This window comes from Ursus americanus, chromosome 8 (assembly GCF_024610735.1).
Source record: "Ursus americanus isolate L20-20 chromosome 8, mUrsAme1.1.p, whole genome shotgun sequence".
NCBI classification, from domain to species: domain Eukaryota; kingdom Metazoa; phylum Chordata; class Mammalia; order Carnivora; family Ursidae; genus Ursus; species Ursus americanus.
This window is the reverse complement of record NC_142134.1, coordinates 46,814,923-46,838,526: the sequence shown is the minus strand read 5'-3', so window position 1 is coordinate 46,838,526 and position 23,604 is coordinate 46,814,923. Positions and strand designations below refer to the sequence as shown.

General features: G+C 35.9%; 1 protein-coding gene across 3 annotated transcripts in view; it reads right to left on the bottom strand.

Moving 5' to 3' along the window:
* The window catches only part of GABRA2 (gamma-aminobutyric acid type A receptor subunit alpha2), a 116,041-nt gene that overhangs the window by 33,383 nt on the left and 59,054 nt on the right, over positions 1 to 23,604 (bottom strand). For all 3 annotated transcript variants that reach the window (XM_045815934.2, XM_045815935.2, XM_045815936.2), the window contains exons 4-7: positions 18,768 to 18,988; positions 16,839 to 16,921; positions 11,971 to 12,114; positions 10,775 to 10,927 (exon numbers count right to left, since the gene is read on the bottom strand). In XM_045815934.2, the coding sequence (XP_045671890.2) occupies positions 10,775 to 10,927; positions 11,971 to 12,114; positions 16,839 to 16,921; positions 18,768 to 18,988 (601 nt within the window). The remainder of the gene's footprint in view (positions 1 to 10,774; positions 10,928 to 11,970; positions 12,115 to 16,838; positions 16,922 to 18,767; positions 18,989 to 23,604) is intronic.

The window sequence follows — 23,604 nt, the reverse complement described above, 5'->3', positions numbered from 1 at the left end:
AAAATTTAACCTTATCCTGAGAGAGGTCTGGCCTTTGCCCTCAGCTTCTGGGAGGTAGATTTTTAGGCCTTGGAATAATATACCTGAGAGGAATGGCTTAGTTTGCCTGGGGGCTATGGGCCAGCCAGCCAGTAACAATGGAATTTAGGGTGTTTTTGTTTTGGGGGATTTGTTTTGTTTTTTGGGTTTTGTTTTGGTTTTGGTTTTGGTTTTTTAGCAGGCCACATCAGCTTATCCTCCTAAGCAGCTGGAAACTGAGATCAACCACAAGGCAAGTCAGTCATGCCCCTGTGACAGAGCCCCAGCAAACACTCACACACCAAGGTGCAGGGAAGCCTTCCTGGTGAGCAATGCTCTCTATGTATTGTCACATATCAGTGCCAGGAAAGTAATGTTGTCCATGGCTCTGTGTGAACAGGACAAGGGAAGTGCAGCATCTGAACTTTGCCCACACTCTATGCACTTCTTCCCTGGCTGATTTTAGCCTGTATCTCTTCCCTGTAATAAACCATAACTGTGAGTGTAACAGCTTTCAGTATACGCTGTAAGTTCCAGTGACTTATCAAACCCCAGGGCAGTTTTGGGAACCCCTGATTGTATAATTAATATCAGAATGATTGCAGCCCTTTGCACTGTGTTCCTTCTAAACACAGTTGGCTAACCAATTGCAATGGATGATTTTCATTTATTTTTTTTTTTCCCAGTAGTCATTCAACCTTCTTTTGGAAATAGTCCTCTGACCTCCAAACTTGAGGGATTAGGGAACTACCTTTTGCTTTATACGATTTTGCTTTTGCCAATCTACCTCCTTTGAACTCACAAATGTGTGTGCTTATCTGTCCACTTGTTCATCTATCATTTATCTATTTAAAATCATTTTGCATTTACTATTATCTCAGTTCAACTTACTTATTTTCTATGACTTTAAAAAGAGGCAAAAATAACCGCACTCCTGAAATTTAAATTCTAGAGGGGGAGACAAATTATGTAAAAAGTTTTTTTCTATAACATATTCAAAGATGATATGTGCAATGAAGACAAAATTAGAGTAGGCTGGGGAACAGAAACAGGATTGGGAAGCAGTTAACAATTTTAAGTTAGACTGTTACGTAGTCTTCTTTGAGAAAAGCAGAGTTTAGAAAATCCCTAAGGAAATGGAAGGAATGAGCCACACAGGTATCTGGGGAAAAAAAGAGGTCCAGGCAGAGAGAAGAGACAAAGCTCGTAAGTGAATGACTGCCATGTTCATAAGGAAGAGGCCAGTGTAGCAGAAGCAGAGGTTGGAGGTAGAGGGAGCTCCTACTGCATCAGGACTTATTGACCTCTGAAGGGCCTTTCATTTTTACTCTGAGTATTCTGGTGAGCCAATAGGTTTAGAGAACAAGTATGACATGATCTGACTTACATTTTGAAAGTATCCCATGTTGGGAAAAAAGTCCCAAAGAGTGGAAGCAAGAAACAGTAAAAAGTCTAGTGCAGTGTTATGGATTGAATGTTTACACCCTTCCAAAATTCATATTTTGAAGCCTTAATGCTTACTGTGGCTGTATTTGGAGACGGAGTCTCTAAGGAAGTAATTAAAATTAATTGAGGTTGTAAGGATGGGCTCCTGATTCAGTGGGATTGAATAGGATTAGTGTCCTTATAATAAGACACACCAGAGGGCTCTCTCCCTCTCTTTCTCTCCCCTGCCTCAACCCCATGTGAACACACCAAAGAAGGCCAAGTGTGGACATAATGAGATGGTCGCCATCTATAAGCCAGGAAGAAACCTCTCACCGGAAACCAACCCTGCCGGGCCTTGATCATGGATCTTTAGCTTCTAGAACTGTGAGAAAATAAATTTCTATTGTTTAAGCCTCCCAGTCTGTGGTATTATGTTATGGCATCCCACACAGACTAAGACATTCAGTGATCAAGGAGAGAAATGATGGTTTGGTCTAGGGTATAAGCAAGGTCACAGATTTTGAGGAGCAGAGGATTGAAAGTTCAATTTTGTATATAGTGAGTTTGAGATGTATACTGGAAATTCAAGTGGAGATATAAGGAAGACCGTTGGATGAAGATGTATAAAGGGAAGAGGTCTGGACAGAAGCTATAAATTTGTAATTATCACATGAAAATTACAGTATGCCATGATAAAGGATGAGGTCACCAAAGTAGAAAATACAGAGAAGAGAATGGCTAAATATTGAGCTTGGAGCCCTCCTATATTTAAGTGGTCTGGGAAGGTGTATGGACCTGCAAAGGAGATTAGGAAGGCATGAAAAGAAGGGAGACAAGAGTATGTGGCTATCTTGGAAACCAAATGAAGAAATTCTTTCCAACAAATGTTTCTCATTTAGTAGTTTTCTCATTTACCCTGTCAAAGGCTGCTTGCTATTAGATCAAGTAAACTGATCTGAGAATTGGCCACTGGATTTAGCAATGACAAGGACCTTGAAAAGAGTAGTTCTGGTGGTGTACTGGAGACAAAAGCTTGATGTGAGTGGGTTTGAGAGATCAAAGGAGAACAAAAATTGAGGACAGTAAATATAATTCTTCCAAGTAAAACTACTGAAAAGGAGAGCAACAAAATGAGGCAGAAGCCAGGGGTTTAGTAGAATCATGGGAATTTGATCTGAGGATTGGGTAAATAACACCGTATTTGCATTTCTGTTAGGATGATTAAGGATTGCAGACACAGCTGACATTAGAGAGAATGGAGAGGACTGCTGGAATGATATCCTTAAAGAAGTGGAGAAGAGCTGTATCCTAGTGCACAGGTGGATTGGTCAGCATCATAAAGAACTGTAGTCAAGCAGAGTTTGTGAGTGTAGACGCTTAAATAGATGAGGCTATGGGATTCTAGGGAGAGTCTTTCCTGTTGCTTCAGTTTTCTCAATGAAATAGAAATCAAAGTCATCATCACAGAGCTAAGTGAGATATAAATGAGATACAAAGAGCAGAGTGAGGATGTGTGAGGAATTACTTCCTTCTAATAGAAGCCTGCAATTCTTCTATCCTTCAGGAACTACTCCTTCTCCATTTGTGTAGTGGATCTGACAGTACCCACTGGCTCAAGGAGTGGCCCGTGACCCAAGTCTTGCTAATAATTGTGTGTGTGGCCATGAAAATTGCATCAGGGATGAGCACGTGAACCTGTCTAACCAATAAGAATCAATTATGGGATTTTGAGATGGGATGCACATCTAAGATGTGTTTCTTGTCTACACCTATACAAGTTCATGGTTAATTAAGAATGAAGTTAACAAGGAGGCATAAGCCAGCTTAACTTGGGGTTCATTTCACTGTAATTAAAGGAGCCTTGACTAAAACTTAACATACACTGGCATATTACACTTCAATAAAGGAATATGAAAGATTCTGAAATTCCCTTCAAACAAACTAAACACTAATATGTCAAAGAAGCTGGATTCCTGCCCAGATCTGTCTTACCCAGAGATTTATAGAGTTCAAGACTCTTGAAATATGCCATCTTAGGAAGGGATTACTGCTACTCAAACTAAAACAAGATCTGACCATCCTTAATGTATATCTTGACAAGAAGGAGATAATTAAGTAGTAGGTAATAAATAGCAATAATATTAGCAAATAATTACATAGTACTTACTATGTGCCACAATTGTTCTAAGTGCTCCGTGTGTGTGTGTGTGTGTGTGTGTGTGTGTGTGTGTGTGTGTGTCTGTTTATTCCAAAAAATTACCTCATGAGGGAGATATTATCATCCCAATTTTACAGTGGGTTGAAACTAAGGTGCAAAGAGGTTAAAAAAAACTTTGCCCGGGGGCACCTGGGTGGCACAGCGGTTAGGCGTCTGCCTTTGGCTCAGGGCGTGATCTGGCGTTATGGGATCGAGTCCCACATCGGGCTCCTCCGCTGTGAGCCTGCTTCTTCCTCTCCCACTCCCCCTGCTTGTGTTCCCTCTCTCTTGCTGGCTGTCTCTATGTCTGTCAAATAAATAAATAAAATCTTTAAAAAAAAAAAAAAAAACTTTGCCCGAAGTAACCTAATTTGTTTATAGCAGAGCCAGATTTTGAACCAAGATACTGTGTTTCCAGAATATGCACTCTTAATTTTATGGACTTTAGAGCAAACAACTATTTTTTTCTTATGGTAGCAGAACCCATGAACTACAAATCCCATATTTAGTCAGTCTATAACATTAGAACACTGAATTTATTCCAGATGGCAATTTCTCAGAGTCTCAGTTATGAGACAAGTTGGACGAATGATATATAAATAGAAATTATTGGGAGGGATTTCTGGGAAAGCTTATTAATGGCAAACAAAGAGCTGGAAGAGGTCTTTTGCCCTTTTTGCTTATTCCTTCCTGTTTCCTGAATATGAATGTTATAGCTGGAGCACCAACAGCCTTTTGGGCCTATGAAGCAAAACCCCATGCTGAGGATATCAAAGAAGGGAGACAGAAAGAGACCGGGTCCCTGATACCCACAAGTGTTGCCACACTAGTCTTGGACCATCTACTTGAGGATTTCTTTTAGATGGAAAAAAAAAGTCATACATTCAAGCCACTATATTTGGGATTCTCTGATATAAACAGTCAACCTGAATAGTGAAAATAGAAGAAAAATGAGCAATCCAAACATATCCCTTTTGGAGTTTTAATTATTCCAAAATTCATATACGATAAATAGTAAGGCCCTCGCATATGCCATGAATGATGCATGAAATATAAACCTTTGAGCTCCCTGTCCTCTTTTACTTGAAAAACCTAAACCCTAACAGATATTTGTTATTTGATTTTAGTTTTTTTTTAAAGATTTTAGTTATTCATTTGAGAGAGAGAGAGAGAGAAAGAGCAAGAGAGAACATACAGGGGGATGGGCAGAGGGCAAGGGACAGACAGACTCTGAACTGAGCAAGAAGCCTAACATGGGGCTCCATCCCAGGACCCCAAGATCAGGACTTGGGCCAAAGGCAGATGCTTAACCGACTGAGCCACCCAGGCGCCCCTGATTTTAGTTTTTAATAGCTAAAATTCTCTATTCCATGCTTAATATAACATTAAGATAAAAATACCAGTACACATTTCTTATATATAAGCTTATTCACATATTCACATGTTCATATAGAAACTTAGTCATATATTCATAAACTGATCCCTAAATTTTGAAAAATGATTTGGATTCAAATATGGAGATAATAATTGGCAAATTCGCTATGATTATCTCTCATTTATGTGAAGTGCTGAAGGCTGTTAATCAACTAAAAGAACCAGGGCCACAATTTCACAAAATGAGGGAATGTATATGTCTATTCAAACTCAAAATGAGGTTGGCAGATTGCAAATGCACTGTCTGCTCACAGGAGCTCTGAAAGCACAAAACCCAAGGTCTGAGGGTAAAAGTTTCCCAAGTGCCTTCTTATACTAGTGACGACAGAGGGCAGTTGCCTCATCATGAAGACAGTTTTGTTCGGTTTTTATTCAGGAACTTACCCCAAATATCTACAACAGTGCTGATAAACAGATTCAATAAGTATTTCGTTGGTGTTCCATGAACTGGGCTTGAACACCCAGAGGAAGTCAACGGAGGCTTTTATCATCACAAGATACACAGGCAATCCCTTCAAAGAAAGATCTTTGAAAAAAAATTAGGCTGGCTCTTCAGCTACAAAATAAACGTAATCTACAAAAAACTGAACAGATAAAACCCAATATAATGGAACAAAGTCTCTGATGTCAAGGGATGTGCATTGTAATTTCAATTCCTATGCTTACTGTCTTGTTTGCCCTACTTTCTTATTCGGTTCACAGTGTGAAACCAGATCTCAAAGGTTGAAAAATTTGACATCTGTCTCTCGGGGCATATTAATTTCTTAACTGTGGTCGTTTTTTACTTGGGTGGGCTATCCATCACAGAAAGCCTTACAAGCATGAAGAGGGCAGATGATTTAATGATCTCTCTAGCTTGTAAACCTGACTATGAATTCAGAGAGAGAAATTTGAAGAGGGTAGAAATTTGGTTTAATAACTGCTGTGTATCTGTCAGACGATGTTGTTCAAATCAAAAAGAGGCAGAAAACAGTGAAAGATGGGATGAGGGTGTGGAGTAGGACAGCTGGGCTGCTTTCAAGGCCCATTCCAGCAAGACGTTAAGATTTTTGTTTAACTTTTACTTGCACACACACGCACACATACACTCACACAGAACTGTATTTATTACAAACTTTACACAGAATAACTTGTAGAGATAATACTCAAAATGCTCTTACCACCTACCGGTTTCTTTTTCTTTCTTTCTTTTTTTTTTAAAAGGTTTTATTTATTTATTTGACAGAGAAAGAGAAAGCCAGAGAGAGAGGGAACACAAGCAGGGGGAGTGGGAGAGGAAGAATCAGGCTCCCAGCAGAGGAGCCCAATGTGGGGCTCGATCCCAGGACTCCGGGATCATGCCCTAAGCCAGCCGAAGGCAGATGCCCAACGACTGAGCCACCCAGGCGCCCCTCACCTACCGGTTTCAATCGATATGAAAATCTGACTTTTGGATCCCTACATCTGTATTATAAGTAATTCATATAAAATATAGCCTGGATTTTTAATTTTATATATGTTTATATATGTTACTTTTATAACCAATCTAAAAACTTTTGTATATTTTTTATCATTCAGCTTAGCAGCCCTGACACTAACACATTCTATTCATTCAAAGTTAAGTATTTATTCTTCTATTTATCTCTCTATGTTTATAAGTAGACTACCATTGGCCTCTTTTAACAAATGTATCTCTGTGATTTATGCTATGAAATCTGTCTTTATTTGCCTCAATATTTTATTTCCTTCACAACCTTTATTAAACAAACACTTTTAAACACTTTCAAACACTATTAAACAAACAATATGTAAATTTATATTTACATATAAATTTAGATCTTTCTGGAATATTAATTCAACACCAATTGTGTAATTTCTTCCTAAAACTTCTCTTCTGTATTATTTGTCTTCTGAAAATCATGCAAGTTTTTTATTTATTCCATTCCATCTGAATGGAAATTTTCTCTTATTTTTGGTCCCATCATTTTGGGTGGGGGGGGTTTTGATTTAAAAATTTGCATTTTTGAAGTAGATATCTGAAAAAGAACTTCTGAAACTAAATCATCCTGGGAAAGCTTTGATGCACTCATTCCTTACTTTTTTTTTTTTTTTCAACTCATGACTTTTTAAAATTATTTCACTAAGGTGAAATCCAGAAGTATATAATTAACCGTTTTAAAGTGTACAATTCAGTGGCATTTATGCATTCACAATGCTCTGCCAACCACCACCTCTCCCTAGTTTCAAACTTGTTCATCATCCTAGAAGAATATACTGTTCTTATTAAGTAATGACTCCCCATTTCCCCTGCCCTCTATCTACTAGCAACCACGAAACTGCTGTCTGTCTCTATGGATTTGCCTGTTCTGGATAATTCTTATGAAAGGAGCCATACAATATGTGACCTTTTGTGCCCACCTGCTTTCACTTAACATGGTGTTTTTGAAGTTCACTCACATTGTAGCACGCTACTTAATCACTCTTATGGGTGGGTAACATCCTATTGTCAGTATAAAGTACATTTTGGTTATCCATTAATCCACTGGAGAAAATCTAGGTTGTTTCTACTTTTTGACTATTAGGAATAATGTTGCTATAAACATCTGTGTACGGGTTTCCATGTGAACATATGTTTTCACAAATCTTGGCTATATACCTCAAAGTGGAATCGGTGGGTCATATGGGAATTATTCTACGTTTAACTTTTCAAGAACTGCCAAACTGCTGTCCATGGAGGCTGCATCATTTTACATTCTCACCAGCAATATATAAGGGTTTCTATTTCTCCCCATCCTCACCAACACTTATTTCTTGTCTTTGTTTTGTTTTGTTTTATTTTATTATTATTATAGCCATCCCAGTGTGTGTGAAATGCATTTTATTGTGGTTTTTGTGTTTCTTTAATGTTCAATGTTGTTTCATATCATTTTACGTGCTTATTTGCCATTTGTATACTTTCTCTAGAGAAAAAAATCTATTCAACTTCTTTGCCCATTCTTTAAATATAGCTTTTTGCTTTTTTGTTTTTGAGTTTTTAGAATTCTTTATTTAGTCAGGATATTAAATTCTTATCAGATATACGATTTGCAAATATTTTCTTCCATATGGAAGTTGTCTTTTCACATTTTTGATAATGTTCCTTGAGGCACAAAAGTTTTCAATTTTAATGAAATCCAGTTTACTTATTTTTTCATTGTTACTCATGCTTTTGGTGTCAAATCTAAATATCCATTGTTAGATCTAAGATGGTAAAGATTTATCATATGTTTTCATCTCATAACTTTATAATTTTAGATTTTATATTAAAGTTTTGTATCCATTTGTGTTCATTGCTATATCCGAAATGTGGTAGGAGTCCAACGTCATTCCTTTGCATGTGGTAGTCATTGAGCTTCTGGTATCCTTGCTGAAAATCCCATAGAATGTTCTTAACACACTTGTTGAAAATCGATTCACCATGAATGTTTGAGTTTGTTTCTTCTTCTCTTTTCTTTTTAATTTGTCAGAGAGAGGGAGAGAGAGAGCACAAGCAGGGGGAGCAGCAGGCAGAGGCAGAAGCAGGCTCCCTGCTGAAAAAGGGGCCCAATAAAGGACTCTTCCTGGATCATGACCTGAGCCAAAGGCAGATGCTTAACCGACTGAGCCACCCAGGCATCTCTTGAGTTTGTTTCTATCCTGATTTTATTCTATTGATCTATACGTCTATCTTTATGACACTACCACACTGTTTTGATTCATGTAGCTTTGTACTAAGTTTTGAAACTGGGAAGTGTGAAGTCACCAACTTTGTTTTTCTTTATCAATATTGTTTTGGCTATTTGGAGCCTCTTGTAATTCCATATGAATTTGAGGATTGGCTTTTACCATTTCTGCAGAAAAAGGCCACTGGATTTTTTGAACCTATAGATCGTTTCGGGGATTATTCCCATTTTAATAGTATCGCTTTCTAATCCATGAACATGGGATGTCTCTCCCATTTAATTAGGTTTTTAATTAGGTATTTAGTTAGGTATTCTTTAATTTCTCTCAGCAAAGTTTGGTAGTTTTCTGTGGACAAGTCTTATATGTACTTGGTTAGATTTATTCTGAGGTATTTTATTCTTTCGGATGCCACTGTAAATCGAATTATTTTTTTAATTTCCTTTTGAATTATTCATTGCCAGTGTTGAAAATCAAACTGATTTTTGTGCATTGATAATGAGAATAGCTAATGTTTTATAGCATGTATTAAATGGCAGGCATTGTTCTAAAAGTTTTACATATTTATGCCTTCAGAATACTAAAATGGGTTGCTATAGCCTATAAGATAAAGGTACACTGTATTAGCATGGCTTAGAAGGCCATTCTCATCTAGGCCTCAAACTATAATTCTATCTAATGTATCCACACTGACACAGAAACAGCTCACTGTCACTGAACACACTATGTGCTTTCATTCCTTGATGTTATTGCACAGGTGATCCTTTTAGGCTAGGATTTTGCCCCATCTCATCTGTCTGAGAAACTCCCACTCATCCTTCAAGCCTTGGCCCAATAACTTTAACTGAGGGTACTCATTTAAAATAAAGCATTTCAGAGGGGAGTTGGGTGGGAGGATGGGTGAAATAGTGAAGGGGATTAAGAGGACACTTATCATGATGAGCACTGAGTAATGAGGTATAGAATTGTTCAATCACTATATTGTACACCTGAAACTAATATAACACTATATGCTGATTATACTGGAATTAAAATTAAAAAACTTAACTAAAAAGAGACTTAGCTAAATGTTAACTAAGCTACTTAATCAGTTCTCACTATCTTGTAACAACTTGTATGCACCTCTTTTATAACCATTAATCTGTGTTGCCATTATCTTTTCTGCCTATTCTGTTGCCCTCCACTATACTTAACTGATTGAATGTAGGGACTATGTTTTACATGTATTTGAGCTCTAGGGCTTGGTGCAATATCCAACAGACTGGATTCTCGATAAAACTTTCCTAAATGAACAAGGGTACTGAACACAAAAAGACAATCTGCTTTGCACAAAGTGTGCTCAGCCTAGTTCATTCATCCAAAAAGCAGTCATTCCCCTGCATGGTTTATTTTTTTTTTAAGATTTTATTTATTTATGAGACAGAGAGAGTGAGTGCAAGCGCCCTTGAGAGTGAGAAAGACAGCACTAGCAGGGGGGAGGGGCAGAGGGAGAAGCCAACTCCCGCCCCCCCCCCCCCCCCCGCATGGTTTAAATCAAGAGAATTAACTTTGTCATTAAACACACTAGTGGTAGTGAATGAGGGGTCTCTTTCTTTCTCTTCTTCCCTTTCTCTCTTTAACCTGAAATACAAAGATCATCTTTGTCCATCTAAAAACAAAACAAAGCAAAAATAAGCAAGGAAAGCCTAGAGATATGGTACTGTTATACTCCAAGTCAAAGCCTCTAAGAATTTCTCCTTATACAAACATGAAGACAAATGATGAAAAGAGGAGCAAAACAGTAAGAAGACTGAGTTTCCAGAAGATCTGAGTAGTGTTTCTATCTCTTATTAATAGTGTGGCACTGACTCTGTATTTTGCCTCTCTGAGCCTCAGCTTCCTCATCTACAAGGTGGAGACAATATGCCCTGCCCCACACACCACAAATTATTGGTGTGAGTATCAAGAAAGAGAATGCTTTTAAAAGTATGCCACAAAACATAATGTGCTACACAAGAAAGCGTGTAGCTATTCACTCACCGAACACTGTTCTTGCAGGCACAGATTCTCTGTTAAGCCAGAATGACACTTGGGAGAGAATGACAGTCATGATGCAAGGCAGATATGTCTGAATCACAAAATACCCAATTTTTCTTTTCAAGTGGAAATGAGCTGTCATTACGGTATATTCACCTAGAAGAAAAATTTAAGAAGCTTAAGGAACTATAATAGTCAATAGTTTGAACATTTTGGAAATGGAACAGATTTGAGAAAGAACAGTCCCTGATTTGAAAATAAGAAAAAAAGAATTCATCACATATACAACATGAAAAGTATAAACCTTTAAATGCCTCTTTAACATAGCAAGAATATTTTAAAAAGAATTTTAATATTATCAAGAAATTTGCAATACATATCCAAGGTACATTTGTTTTTCTCTCCAGGTCATGCCTCTGACCAAGGAGATACAGGATTCGCAAATGCTCTTTGACCACGAATTATCTTCTCATGTCTCTCATCCCGCCTGGTACCAACTTCAAGTCTCTGCTTTGATTGTTCTAACTCCCTGCCTTTTTAAAGTGTCAGTCTCTGGCCACATCTCTAAGACTGACCCAGGCTTTTGACCCAAATGTTCCACTTTTGACCCTGTCACCCATTTAGAATCTCTCAATGTTGCATGTGTACTCTAACTCACTGCCATCATTTCTATCCAATCCTGAGAGCGACCTTCCTTTCTGCTTTCTGGGCTTACATCCAACCAGAGGTAACATCGTCAGTTCAACATGGCAGCTTTTTCTTAGATGAGTGTGGCCCTTAGTAAGGGCATCAGCTTTCCCACACAGGCCAGTAGTAATGATCCATAAATCAAGAGTTGAATAGTCACAAATTATCCAGAATAGGAGGAAAAGAATTAGAAAACTAGGAAAATTGTGACACTGTTTGAAGGTAAGATTGGCTTGTCTGAAAAGTCACACACTTTTTGAATTGACAGTATATTTTAGACCGGTGTTTCTCAAACTTCATGCACACTTCCTTGGAATCTTGTTAACGTGCAGATCTTGACTTAGTAAGGGGTCGGGTCTGAGACTGTAAATATCTAAAAAGCTCTTACAATCTACGCTGGTAGTTCTTGGACCCCAAGAACAAAACTTTTGAAGCAAACTAACGTATTTCAGTGACTTCAACCCATCAATTTTCTTAGAAACTAGTTTTTTTTTAAGAGTCCTTTTACTAACCTGTACTGGATTTAATTGTTTCCTTTCCAATGGATTGGCCCAGAAGATCATACTGATTTAATCTGGAGCCATCAGGAGCAACTTGTACTGAATCGGATGCATTATAAGTCCAAATATAAGTGACCTCTGAGGTTGTATATGCATCTGTAGGAAATCAGAAAAAAAATTTAAGAACTTTAGTAAGAACCATCAATAAAGTGCAACATCAAAAGTTATATATTGCATAGAATCACTATTTATTATAAAGATTGATATTTATGGATCATATTTTGTAGAGTAAAATGTATCTTTGAAATTTAGAATTTTCAGTATGAAGAGTGTGAGGTGGACCAAGAGAGAAAATCATGACCATAGAGTATTTTCATTGCAACCACTTTGAGAAGTGAACAGCAAATTTCTCTTCCGAGCCTGCAAAAATCACTGGGCCCTGAGATGGTTCAAACGTCCTCTATGGTTCCCAGGTAGTAGATGAAGACATTGTAGTACACAGGTTATAAATGCCTAAAGCCCACTTAAATGGTTTATTTGGAGATAGCAACTGCTCATGAAATAACATTTATAATTAAAAATGATATCACTCTCCGGACATAAAAGTAACTTATTATCATATGAGAATATTGACGAAATGCATTGTATTTATTTTAATTACTATTTTTGTAGTTAGTTTTGTAGGTTTTTCTTCAAAACCTTCACCTCGTTAAGAATTAAATGACTTAGCTATCATGATACAATGCATTCCATTAGAAGAATGAGAATTAATTATTGCAGAACATGTAAAATAGATCAAAATGCTATGGTTTCATCAAGATATAAATACTCCTTAAAACATGATCATTTTAAAATTAATGCACCCAGACCTATGGATTGGTAGGAGACAAAACACACACAGACCAGGTGTAACTTCTGATTTATTTGGCCAAAATGCTGAACTCAGCAGAAGTTAGATAATTCTAGCACTGGAGGGCAGGCAGCCTATCTCTGGCCCTGGCACTTTCTTTAGGCCCGTCCGGGTGGGGAACAGCTGACCTCTCCATGCGGGAAGTCTCTACACAGTTGAAGTAACAGATAATTCTTGCTATCCTACTGATCTTTTGAAGAACTTCTATGTACTTTTGCTCATAGGAATGTTTAGAAGTAGTGGTTACTCCTGGTTCGGTTTTCTAGTTTGATAACATTGTTCTGGGATGGCCCTGCTACTTACCTTGATCCAAGGTCTACGGATCACAGACCAATTCACACTTAAGCATCAGTCACAGTAATGTGAATGTCTATGAGTTTGTGTCTTATTTGTTGTGTGGTCTTTTAATGACATACTACAATGTTGTCTGGTTTCTGCGTGTTACTACTAAATGTTCATATCAGTGAAATACTGTTTTCATTGTACACATATTCACCTATATCCATAATTAAATTATATTCTGTGAAACAATTTTTGAACGAAGACTCTAAAAATATGTAGATGTGTGTTTATCTTTATATATATGTGTAAAACATATGTATTTTAATAGCAGACATATGCCTATAGCTTGTATATGAATGACTTCTGGTTACTCTAAGGTCTAAATTTGTATTAATTTCAATCAGTGAATCATTGATGATTCTGCTGCTATGATTAAATAAGGAACATTAGTAATGTGGATAACTAGCAATCCATTTGCACATTATTTAAGTGGCTTGTTTTTTTTTCCCTATGAATACACATTAGTAGTTGTGAATACTAATAAATTATGAACTTTTCTTAAGTATAATGATTCCATTTTTGAATTTTGATATTTATTTTTAAACATAAGTAAGAGAAAATGAAATCTTACAAATGCAGTGACATTTTTGAGAAACTAGGGAGACACTAAGGGGCAGGGACTCTATCTTGTTCATATCTACACTGCTTGCACCTGGCACAGAGCCTGTCACCCAGAAAAAGTTCTCAGATTGTTCTTGCTAGATTAATCAATAAACTCATAATATTTTAATTATGTTATTTATTTTTATGAAGATGGAAATCTGCATAGTAGCCCAAGAACATGCTAAAGAAGGTGACTGATACTTCCCATGTCTTTTATGGAGAAGCAATGCAACATTTCATTAGTTAGATAGGAATATGTTTTTTAGATTTTGAGTCTGGTGAGAGAAGACAGAGAAGAAAGTCATGCAGCTTTGAGGCACTCCCGGTCCACCAACACCATATAAACCAGGAGACCACTGCAGTGTTTTTCAGTAAAGTATAAAAGGAGAGAAAGATAGTTTGTTCTACAAATTACACTGTAAATTCCATCTCTAAATTAGGTTTTAGTTAAATAATTTCATTTAATTCTGTTAAATAATCCATTTTTGAGTCCTAATCTGCATTAAACATCAGATGCCTACTAACTGATTCTTAATATTTGGTAACCAGAAAAAAAAATCCCCAAATCATTTTTAATTATTAATTTTTATCCCAAAAGATGATTTATAATTTCTTTTGGACTAATGCACAGGACACATCCAGACTCCCATTTAGGAACTTTTAATTATGTTGAACAGCAAGAAAATATATAAAGATATAAGGCAACAGAAATAAAGCAAAACAAAAATGAATTCAAAATTATAAACTTAAACAAAAGATGCTTCTTTAAGAACAATGATAAATTTCCAGAAATTCTATCACTTTAGGTGGCTTTTAAGCAAGAGAAGAATAAATGACTAGAAGAAAAAGCCATGGCTGCTTCTGCCAAAATCTGTTGTGCCAACATTTTAAGGCTTGGGTTGGCTAATCCATTACATAATGTTTAATGCCCATACTTTTTTGTTTTCTTTTTGTTTTCTTGAGAGAGAAGGGGGGGGAGGCAAAGGGAGAAAGAGAGAGAGAGAGAATCTCAAGCAGGCTCCATGTTTTGTGAGGAGCCCCAAGGTGGGGCTCGATCTCAAGACTCTGAGATTGTGACCTGAGCTGAAATCAAGAGTCTGACACTTAACCGACTGCACTACCCAGGCAGCCTTAAAGTCCATACTTTTAACACTTATGTATCCACCACTTACTATTGGCAAGGATAGATAAAATAATATGTAAATCAAATTGTTTATTCAATCTGTCAGAAAATAAACATGAAGAAAATGAATGGAAAGCAATTACTTCGAGAATGCATAACAATAAGCTTTGCTTGTTGTCTAGATCAATCACTTCTTGATATAGAAAGTCACACGTGCAACATTTCACGACTCTGTAGATACAGTACAAGGGATTTTAAAGTTTTATTTAAAATATTTTCAGGCATATTTATTTCATATTCAGAATTAAGACATCACATCAGTTATATTTGGTGCCTTAATGGCACTAACTTGTCCAGTGAAAAATTCCTTTCCTTCTCATACCATACTGCATTTTGAATAAATCCTTTCATTGGTTATCAAGGCTTTTCAATTTTCTCTTTAATGCCATTTACGTAATGCAAATGAGTTTTTCTCTGCTGCATCTGCTGTAGTTTTTTCCACAACATGTTTACGTTGTATAACATGATTGACTATCTTAAATAATTTGGGGAAAAATGCCAATATTGAAGCGATGGTTTCCATGACAATAAAAGAAGGCTTTGTAGTTAAACAAAGAAGAGATTCTCAAAGAAAATTGAGAGCTGACACCTTTTGTAAGAACGAATAGAACAAACAAGATTGAACTTCTCATTCTACAGAACTATGGTCATCAAAATAATTAGAGGAGTGTGCATTCATCTTAGCCATCATTCTCTTTTCTTTTACTTGATACAGTCTGTGGGGTGAAGGCACCTATTCAATCATACATATTTTTTTTTTTTAAAGATTTTATTTATTTATGTGACAGAGAGACAGCCAGTGAGAGAGGGAACACAGCAGGGGGAGTGGGAGAGGAAGAAGCAGGCTCATAGCAGAGGAGCCCGATGTGGGACTCGATCCCGGTACACCGGGATCGCGCCCTGAGCCGAAGGCAGACGCTTTAACGACTGCGCTACCCAGGCGCCCCTCAATCATACATATTTTTAACCAGATGAAGGAACTGCATTTCTGTTCAAGTGAATGAAAAGTCAAAAGGTGCCCTGAATGGATAAAGATGGAGATACCAGAAAGAGCAAGGTTTTTGAAAAGGTCAGGTGGTAAGACATGCTAACACAAGAGAGAAGCTGCTATAGCTGTGTCCATGAATTTATTGTGAACCTGCCCTAAATGTGGGCCTAGGGAGATGATTTGACCTCCCCTCTTTGCAATTATTCTGGGAGAGTGAATGCTTCTGCTTGAATACAAGCTGTAACCTCAGTGACCTAGAGAATGGCCAAATGCACAGAGCCTTTTCTGAAATATTATGTAAGCAGAAGGTGCCTGCACATAGCCATCCAGTTACATCATCTCCTTAAAATTTATTTTAGAAAATTAAGAAAAATTCTTTCCATTAGTTGGAAAGTAGGAAGATAATTGCACAGATTCAGCTTTGCAACAGGCTGATTACTACCTTAATAAACAATACAATCTATCCTTGACAATTCATTCTTAGTTATAAAAAAAATGCATTTTGCATTTTTAAGGTGCTAGAACTTGGAAAAGAAGGTAAATGACATGGTCTTGACCTTCACTAGGAGCTCCTGGACTACCTTTCCCCATGTATAAAAACACATGATGCTCTTTAATAGCAGTAAAGCAAGTGATAATTTAAACACCATGATTAAAATATAATGATATTTGAGAGTGCGATAGGGCTAGTCAATTAGTTCCTTGAGGAAAATCAGCAAGTCTTTTACTTCTATATCTTTTTGGGCAAATATTAAGCATTCCATAATATTAGAAGAAACGGTACAGGTAAGCAATGCTGCTGACTATCCTTGATTCTACAGACCCAAAATGTGTAACTTCACCCCCATACTTACAGCTGCCAAACTTTAGAGGACATGAATGGGCATCCATAGGAAAATCCTCCAGGTGCATTGGACATTCAGCTTGAACTGTAAGCCTAAAAGCAAAAATTTCCCACTTTAAGTAAATTGACAAGTCAAGATAAATCACTCCTTACTGTTGTCAACAGCATCAAGGATGAAGTAGGACCTTCATTATAGCATCGTACTAGGCTAATTCACATTTCAATATTTTTGTTCTTTCACATTTAGGTGATCCTTCAGAAGACATTAGCATATACAAAATCTGAGCTCAAATAACAATATTTATTTACAAATACACTTAACATTTGGAACTCTGCGGCTTGTTAAGAAGTAAAGAAGTTTTTTTTATTAAGAAATAAAGAAGTTATATATGCATTTTTGAAGGGCTATTTTCACGTTAACATTCATTATTAACATTTGAAATCCTAGAGAAAAAAAAAGAAAATTTATCATGAAAAGAATGCTATTTTCCTCCCTCACGTCAACAGCAACCATATAGCAAAATTGATATAAGAATTCAATACTAGCTCACAGGAACTCCCTCCAAAAATATGTCAACTGTGAATGAGTATCACATACAATATACAGGTACATGGGTTTAAATATAGAAGTAGATATAGATAATACATAGATGTGCCTCTTAAAAATATCTTTTTGAAACTAGACTATTAGCTAAATTATGAGCACAAGTTATGTATTGTTAAATAAATATTTTTTTCTGTATCTACACGATCACATTAAAGAGTAATCATAGCAAAAAAAAGCATAATCATAGCAAACTTGTTATAAAGACAGTCATCAATTTTTCCATTTCACACACAGGTAAAATGGATAGAAATGGTATTAAGTTGAACTTATGGAAGACTCTTATGATGAGCAAAACAAATGTGGCCAACAATTTAATTATAACTTATATAATTCTAAGAGAGCATTTAAGTAGAACTCCATGCAATATTTTCCAAAACTCTGTGTGTTCTCTGCCAACATTTTGTTTAAAGCCAAAATTTCCAAACATTGTCTTAATCCACAGCAATGTTCAAAGTGTAAAACCAACAGGGATACTGCATCCGTTTGTAAGATTCAGAGAGACAAAGCATAGCTAGCACTTCCATTTTAGGTAATGGTCATTTAGTAATGAGTCCTCAAGAGTTTTATCTTTAAAGTTCAGGGTTGTATTTTTGCCCCTTCTTAAATAACTTACACAACTGAAATCCGCCACCTAACGTTTCATATGAAATAATAACACATCAAATGCCTAGAATACATGTCTAATCTATATTTTGTGCTGATAAAAGTCACCCATGCTTTAAAGCCTTTATTAAGCATTTAAATTTTAGATTACACATCACTTTATTAGATTTGTGATTGTTTTCTTTCTTGTATAAGTAACTTATTTTAAAAGATTAATTCATTAGAAGAGTTAAAATGGAATAGTTGTTACACTATATAAATATATATGTAAATATACAGTCAGCAACTGTATATTTCTTCAATTTTTAAAAAAGATTTTATTTATTTATTTATTTATTTATTTATTTATTTATTTATTTATTTATTTGAGAGAGAGAGGGGGCAAATGTGTGTGAGTTGGGGGGGAAGGACAGAAGGAGGGAGAGAAAGAGAGAATCTTAAGCAGCTCCTCTCCTAGCACAAAACCCGCCATGGGGTTGCATCTTGCGGCCCTGAGATCATGACCTGAGCAGAAATCAGGAGTCACATGCTGGACTGACTGAGTCACTCAGGCGCCCCTATTTTATCTTATTTTAATATCCAGGGGTTTATAAAGGATGCTATATGTACCTCAATAATCTGTTATAAAAATGTTCAATTTGTGCTAATACTTGACAACTAGTTTGGCTGGTTGTTTAATACATGGATTTCTCAGTATTTTATTGCCACATATCAAACCTGAGAACCTACCTCATTGTGTACAGCAGCGTCCCATCATCCTGGATTCGGAGAAGCTTATTTGGCATTGTCATATTATGAGCTACTGATTTTTTCCCATTGTGAAAGAAAGTATCAGGAGTCCAGATTTTGCTAGCCATTAAATTGTTAAGTCGAAGAATGTTCATAGGACCTTTAAATTTTAACCGTTCATCTTTCCATTTTTGTCGAAAGAAAACATCAATTGTATATTCCTGAAATATAAAATAGAATTCTTTGGAAAATAATAAATGTTTTAGATACAAGGTCACTATAAAATTCCAACAAAAATAATAATAATAATAGCTTAAAAAGAGAGAACACTATACTGGGAGAAGTAAGTTTTGAAAGATCATTTCTTTATCAATAAATGTTGCCACTTAAAATGAGATAAGCATATGTGTTTACACAATTAGCTACATACAATGAAAAGAAAAGAATAAATCTACTTTATTCTGGCCTCTATCAATTGAACAAGGTCTTAAACTGCTTTCCTGCATCCTGTAACTCAGTATAGGACAAAGAGCATGCTTGAGAGCAGGGTCTTGGTTATTGGTCTAAGTAGTTTATCTCAACAAAGAGTAAGCAGGCAGCCTTCTCAGTAGCCAAAAAAAAAAAAAAGAAAAAAAGAAACATTAAACCTACTGTCAAATCTGTATGAGTCATCATCTGATGTTGCCAAAGGAACTATAAAATATCATACATCTTTTTTAATCCTAAAAAAATGGTGAGATACCATATTGCTAGCAAGAATGTATTAGGGGATGATAATTTAAAGAGTTTATTTTATAAAATTAGTTGTAATAAAAATACTTATACAAGTTATTATAATACTTAAAATACAAATATTTTGCAAATAAATGCCCTCAGTTTAAAATGTACTTTTAAATATTCATACAGACGAGTGGTCAATTCCTATATTACCATTGTCCAACATTTTTAGGTAGCTTAATCAATCAATATCTTTCTCAACCTCTCTTCCTCATTCCTCTGCTCTGTCTTCCTTTCTCTCTCTCTCTCTCTTTCTTGGAAGAGAATGTATACATTTTAGACAAGAGGTACAATTCACAACTGTGATTAATACTGACCATCTATTAATATTAAAATTTTTGTGCACTCACATGATAGATCACCAAAATATTCAATTACACACCTGAGAATGTGAAATTCAGAAAGTCCTTTGTGCTCAAAGTCACAGCCATCACATTTGAAACAAACACCTTAGCAATTGGCAATTTCAGTCAACTAAAATTATGCATATAAAAAAGGACAGATTAAAAAGGCCATATACTTATGAAAATATCAAATTATTTGTACAAACTTAAATGAAGTAAATGATTCCCGTGATCGCTCAAAAATTGAATGGATGAAGAGAGTAAGTAACGGCCATAGGTCATGACATAGGAACAGGAAATAAGCAATGGCTCTGGACTTTGTCCCTGACCCTGACAAGACAATTTCATGATTGAATTGACACTCACTCTCAGTGGTTTAGTCCTATTCAAAAATGTTTAATTCCATATAGATATAACTCAGTATTTAAAAAACATCTAGATTAAGAGATGAGTCTTCACTATCAAAGTTTTTAGGCAAGTGTTTCTTTCCAACCATGGTTCCTTCAAATCCAAGCCTGATGTGAATACATAAGACATTTATTTGTCCAAGAAAATTGAATGCATTTTACAACTTTTCATAAAACATCAAACTCAAATTTTCCATTTCTGTCAAATTATGATAGGTTTTGTCTGTTTCAGAAGCTGTTGCTAAGGCAATCATTTCTTGCAGACCTACCCCATAGGAGATATGCAAGGTTTATAAACAGGATGTTTCAGGTGAGTTCTTTTTAAAAAGTGTTTTCAGAAACACTGTTCCTGAGCATTCATGGTGTCCCAAGTGTGTCTGTCAACCTACTGAGAACGATCTGTGCCTTTTTCTCCCCCACCCCACTCCAACAGGCACTCATGTTATGTTGTAGGCAATTTTAACAATCTCCTCTTCTTACCATTTCTCCCCTAAAGCAAGTTTCCTATCTGCCTGCATCAGGAACTGCTCACAACCACACTCCCAGTCCTTTGAACACCCAGAAAATACATAGCCAGCTGTCTGTATACCTTCATTACTCGTAAAGCATTCTATTACTGTAAGATCTCACGCTGCAATTGTGTGTTTGTTCCTCTGCCTCCAGACAAGCTTGCAAATCTTCACAAAAGGCACCATGGCTTTCATCTGTGTATTATTTTGGTTTGTCTTCAGACATACATGAGAGTATAAAGAATATCATAAAGGCCTTGTAAACATTCCCAGCAGAAATGCCATCACAAATATTATTGAAGCCCTCTCTCTCATTTATTCCCTCTCAATCACATTCCCCCAACTCTCTGAGGAAATAATTATTTTGGATTTGGTGTTTATCATTCCCATACATGTACTTAAATATTTACTACATAAATATATGTGTTTCTATATCACATTTTCAACATTTATGTAAATGGTATCATATAGTGTGTACACTTTCCTGACACTGACTTTTTTAGTTACATTACTGAAATTCATTCATGGCAATACATCTAGTACTTTGACTCATTGTCATTGTTACATAGCCTCATCTTTTAAGAATATTTCACAATATTCATCCTTTTTCTATGTTCTTAATTTTTTTCTATTTCCAATCTGTCACTCTAGCAAGCAAAACTGCTATAAGCATTATTATACTACACTTTTAGGACAAAGACCCAAGAGTTACTCTAAACCAGAGCAAACTTTCTCCATAAGGGGCCAATGAGTAAACACTGTAGGCTTTACAGGTCTTACGGTATCACAACCACCCACCTTTGCTACTGTAGTGTGAAAGCCTTCACAGACGATACATAAATGAGTCAGAGTGGTTATATTCCAATGTCTTTGTTTATAAAAATAGGTAACTGATAGGATTTGGCCCATGGACCACGGTATGCCCACCACTGCTCTACAGTAAATCTACAAGTGGGATTACCAGAATGTATTGTATTTGCATCCTCAACATAACAAGATATTTTCAAATTGAAATCCTAGAGGTCTGTACACATTGAACTCTGTTTCTCTACAACTTGATATACATAGAATATTTCATTTTAGCCATTATGATTAGTGTGAAATGGCTGATACTGCTACTGTTTGGATTTCTCTACTGACTAGTGAAATTTAACACATTTTCATATATTTATTAAACACTTTCCTTTTTTTTTTAGAAGAGTCTATTTCATGTACTCTAATAATTTCATGTACTCAGTTTCCTTTTAGGTTGTCTTTTTCTTATTGAGTAATAGAAATTATTTACATTTTCTACATGTAACTATTTTATTAAATATACTACTCAGTAAGAATTCTAATAAAGAGTATAAAGGTATGCAAATATCATAAATATATGCCTGTATATTTCTTCTAAAGATGTAAAAGTTCTGCTTTTTAACATTTAGGTCATAGAATTATCATGTATTATGTGCGATAAAAATTCACTGTTGTTTGTTTGTTCTCAAATGGAAAAACAACTTTCTAGTACCATTTACTGACTGATTCATCTTTCTGCACAGATTTGTAATGTCATTTCTCTCAAGTGTATATTGTCCATATAGGGATTGGCATGTTTCTGAGATCTCTCTTCTTTTCTATTGTTTATCTATCCCTGCATTAATTCCAAAGTCATGATTACTACAGCTATATAACAAGCATAATTAATAGTATATTCCAGATTATTCAGCCAAAGACAATCTTTAATTCCCATTATGACTTTTTCTTTATGTAGGAGATACTGTGAAGCGTTTTTGTATTTCCAAATGTGTTGGTTTCCTTAATTATATTTTTGTCATTGATGTTTAATTTTACTGCATTTGTAATAAGAGACTATGTTCTGAAAATACCATTTCCAATTTATTAAAAATATCTTCGGAGATAATGGTAATTCAGTCCATTTACATTTAATGTGATTACTAATATATCAGACATATCCCCAGGCTATACTGTTTTTAGCAGTGATAATTAAAATTATGAAGATAGAAGGGATCACTTGTATAGATGTTTCATGATTAACTGATGAAAATAAAGAAGAAAAAACTCTAGAAAATTAAAGAACACAGATACACACATACACACAGAATAGCAGGAAAGAAGAATACCAAACTAAGAAAAAAGAAATTTTAAGAAGCATGTAGAGATAAAGAGTGTCAAATAGGGCTGAAAGACCTTGAGCTTAGTTTAAAAAAGCGAGTCCAGAAGGCAGAATGCAATGGGTTAGGAGTGAACGGAGGGTACAAACGGCAGAAGTTAAAGTACTCTCCCTACTCCTGAGTTTGTAAATGCCATTAAGGGGAATCAGAGTTTAACCAGTAAAACTTAGAGACTAGTTAATATCACTTAGCTATTCCTGTGTAAAAAACACCCAAAATGAAGTAGCTTTTAATAGCAACTATTCATTATTACCTCAGAAGACGTGAGACTGGGGGTCACAGTTGATCTCACCTGGGCTCTGTTGACCTCAGCTGTTCTTGCTCGTGCATCTGGGGGTTAGTTGGCCATTGGCTGATCTAGGCTGCCATTGTATAGGACCACTGGGGCAACTGAACTCTGCTCCATGTGCCTCTTATCCTCCTCCAGGGACCACAAGGCTACCTTGGGCTTATCTTTCTCATGACAGTGGCAGAAGTACAGAAGAACAAACCCTAATGCATTTCAAGTCATCACTTGTGTAATGTCTGCTAACATCTCATTGGCCAAAGCAAGTCACGTGGTTGAATTTAATGACAAGTATTATAGCAAGTCACCCCACTCTCAGTGGAAGAGCATTATAAAGTTAAGT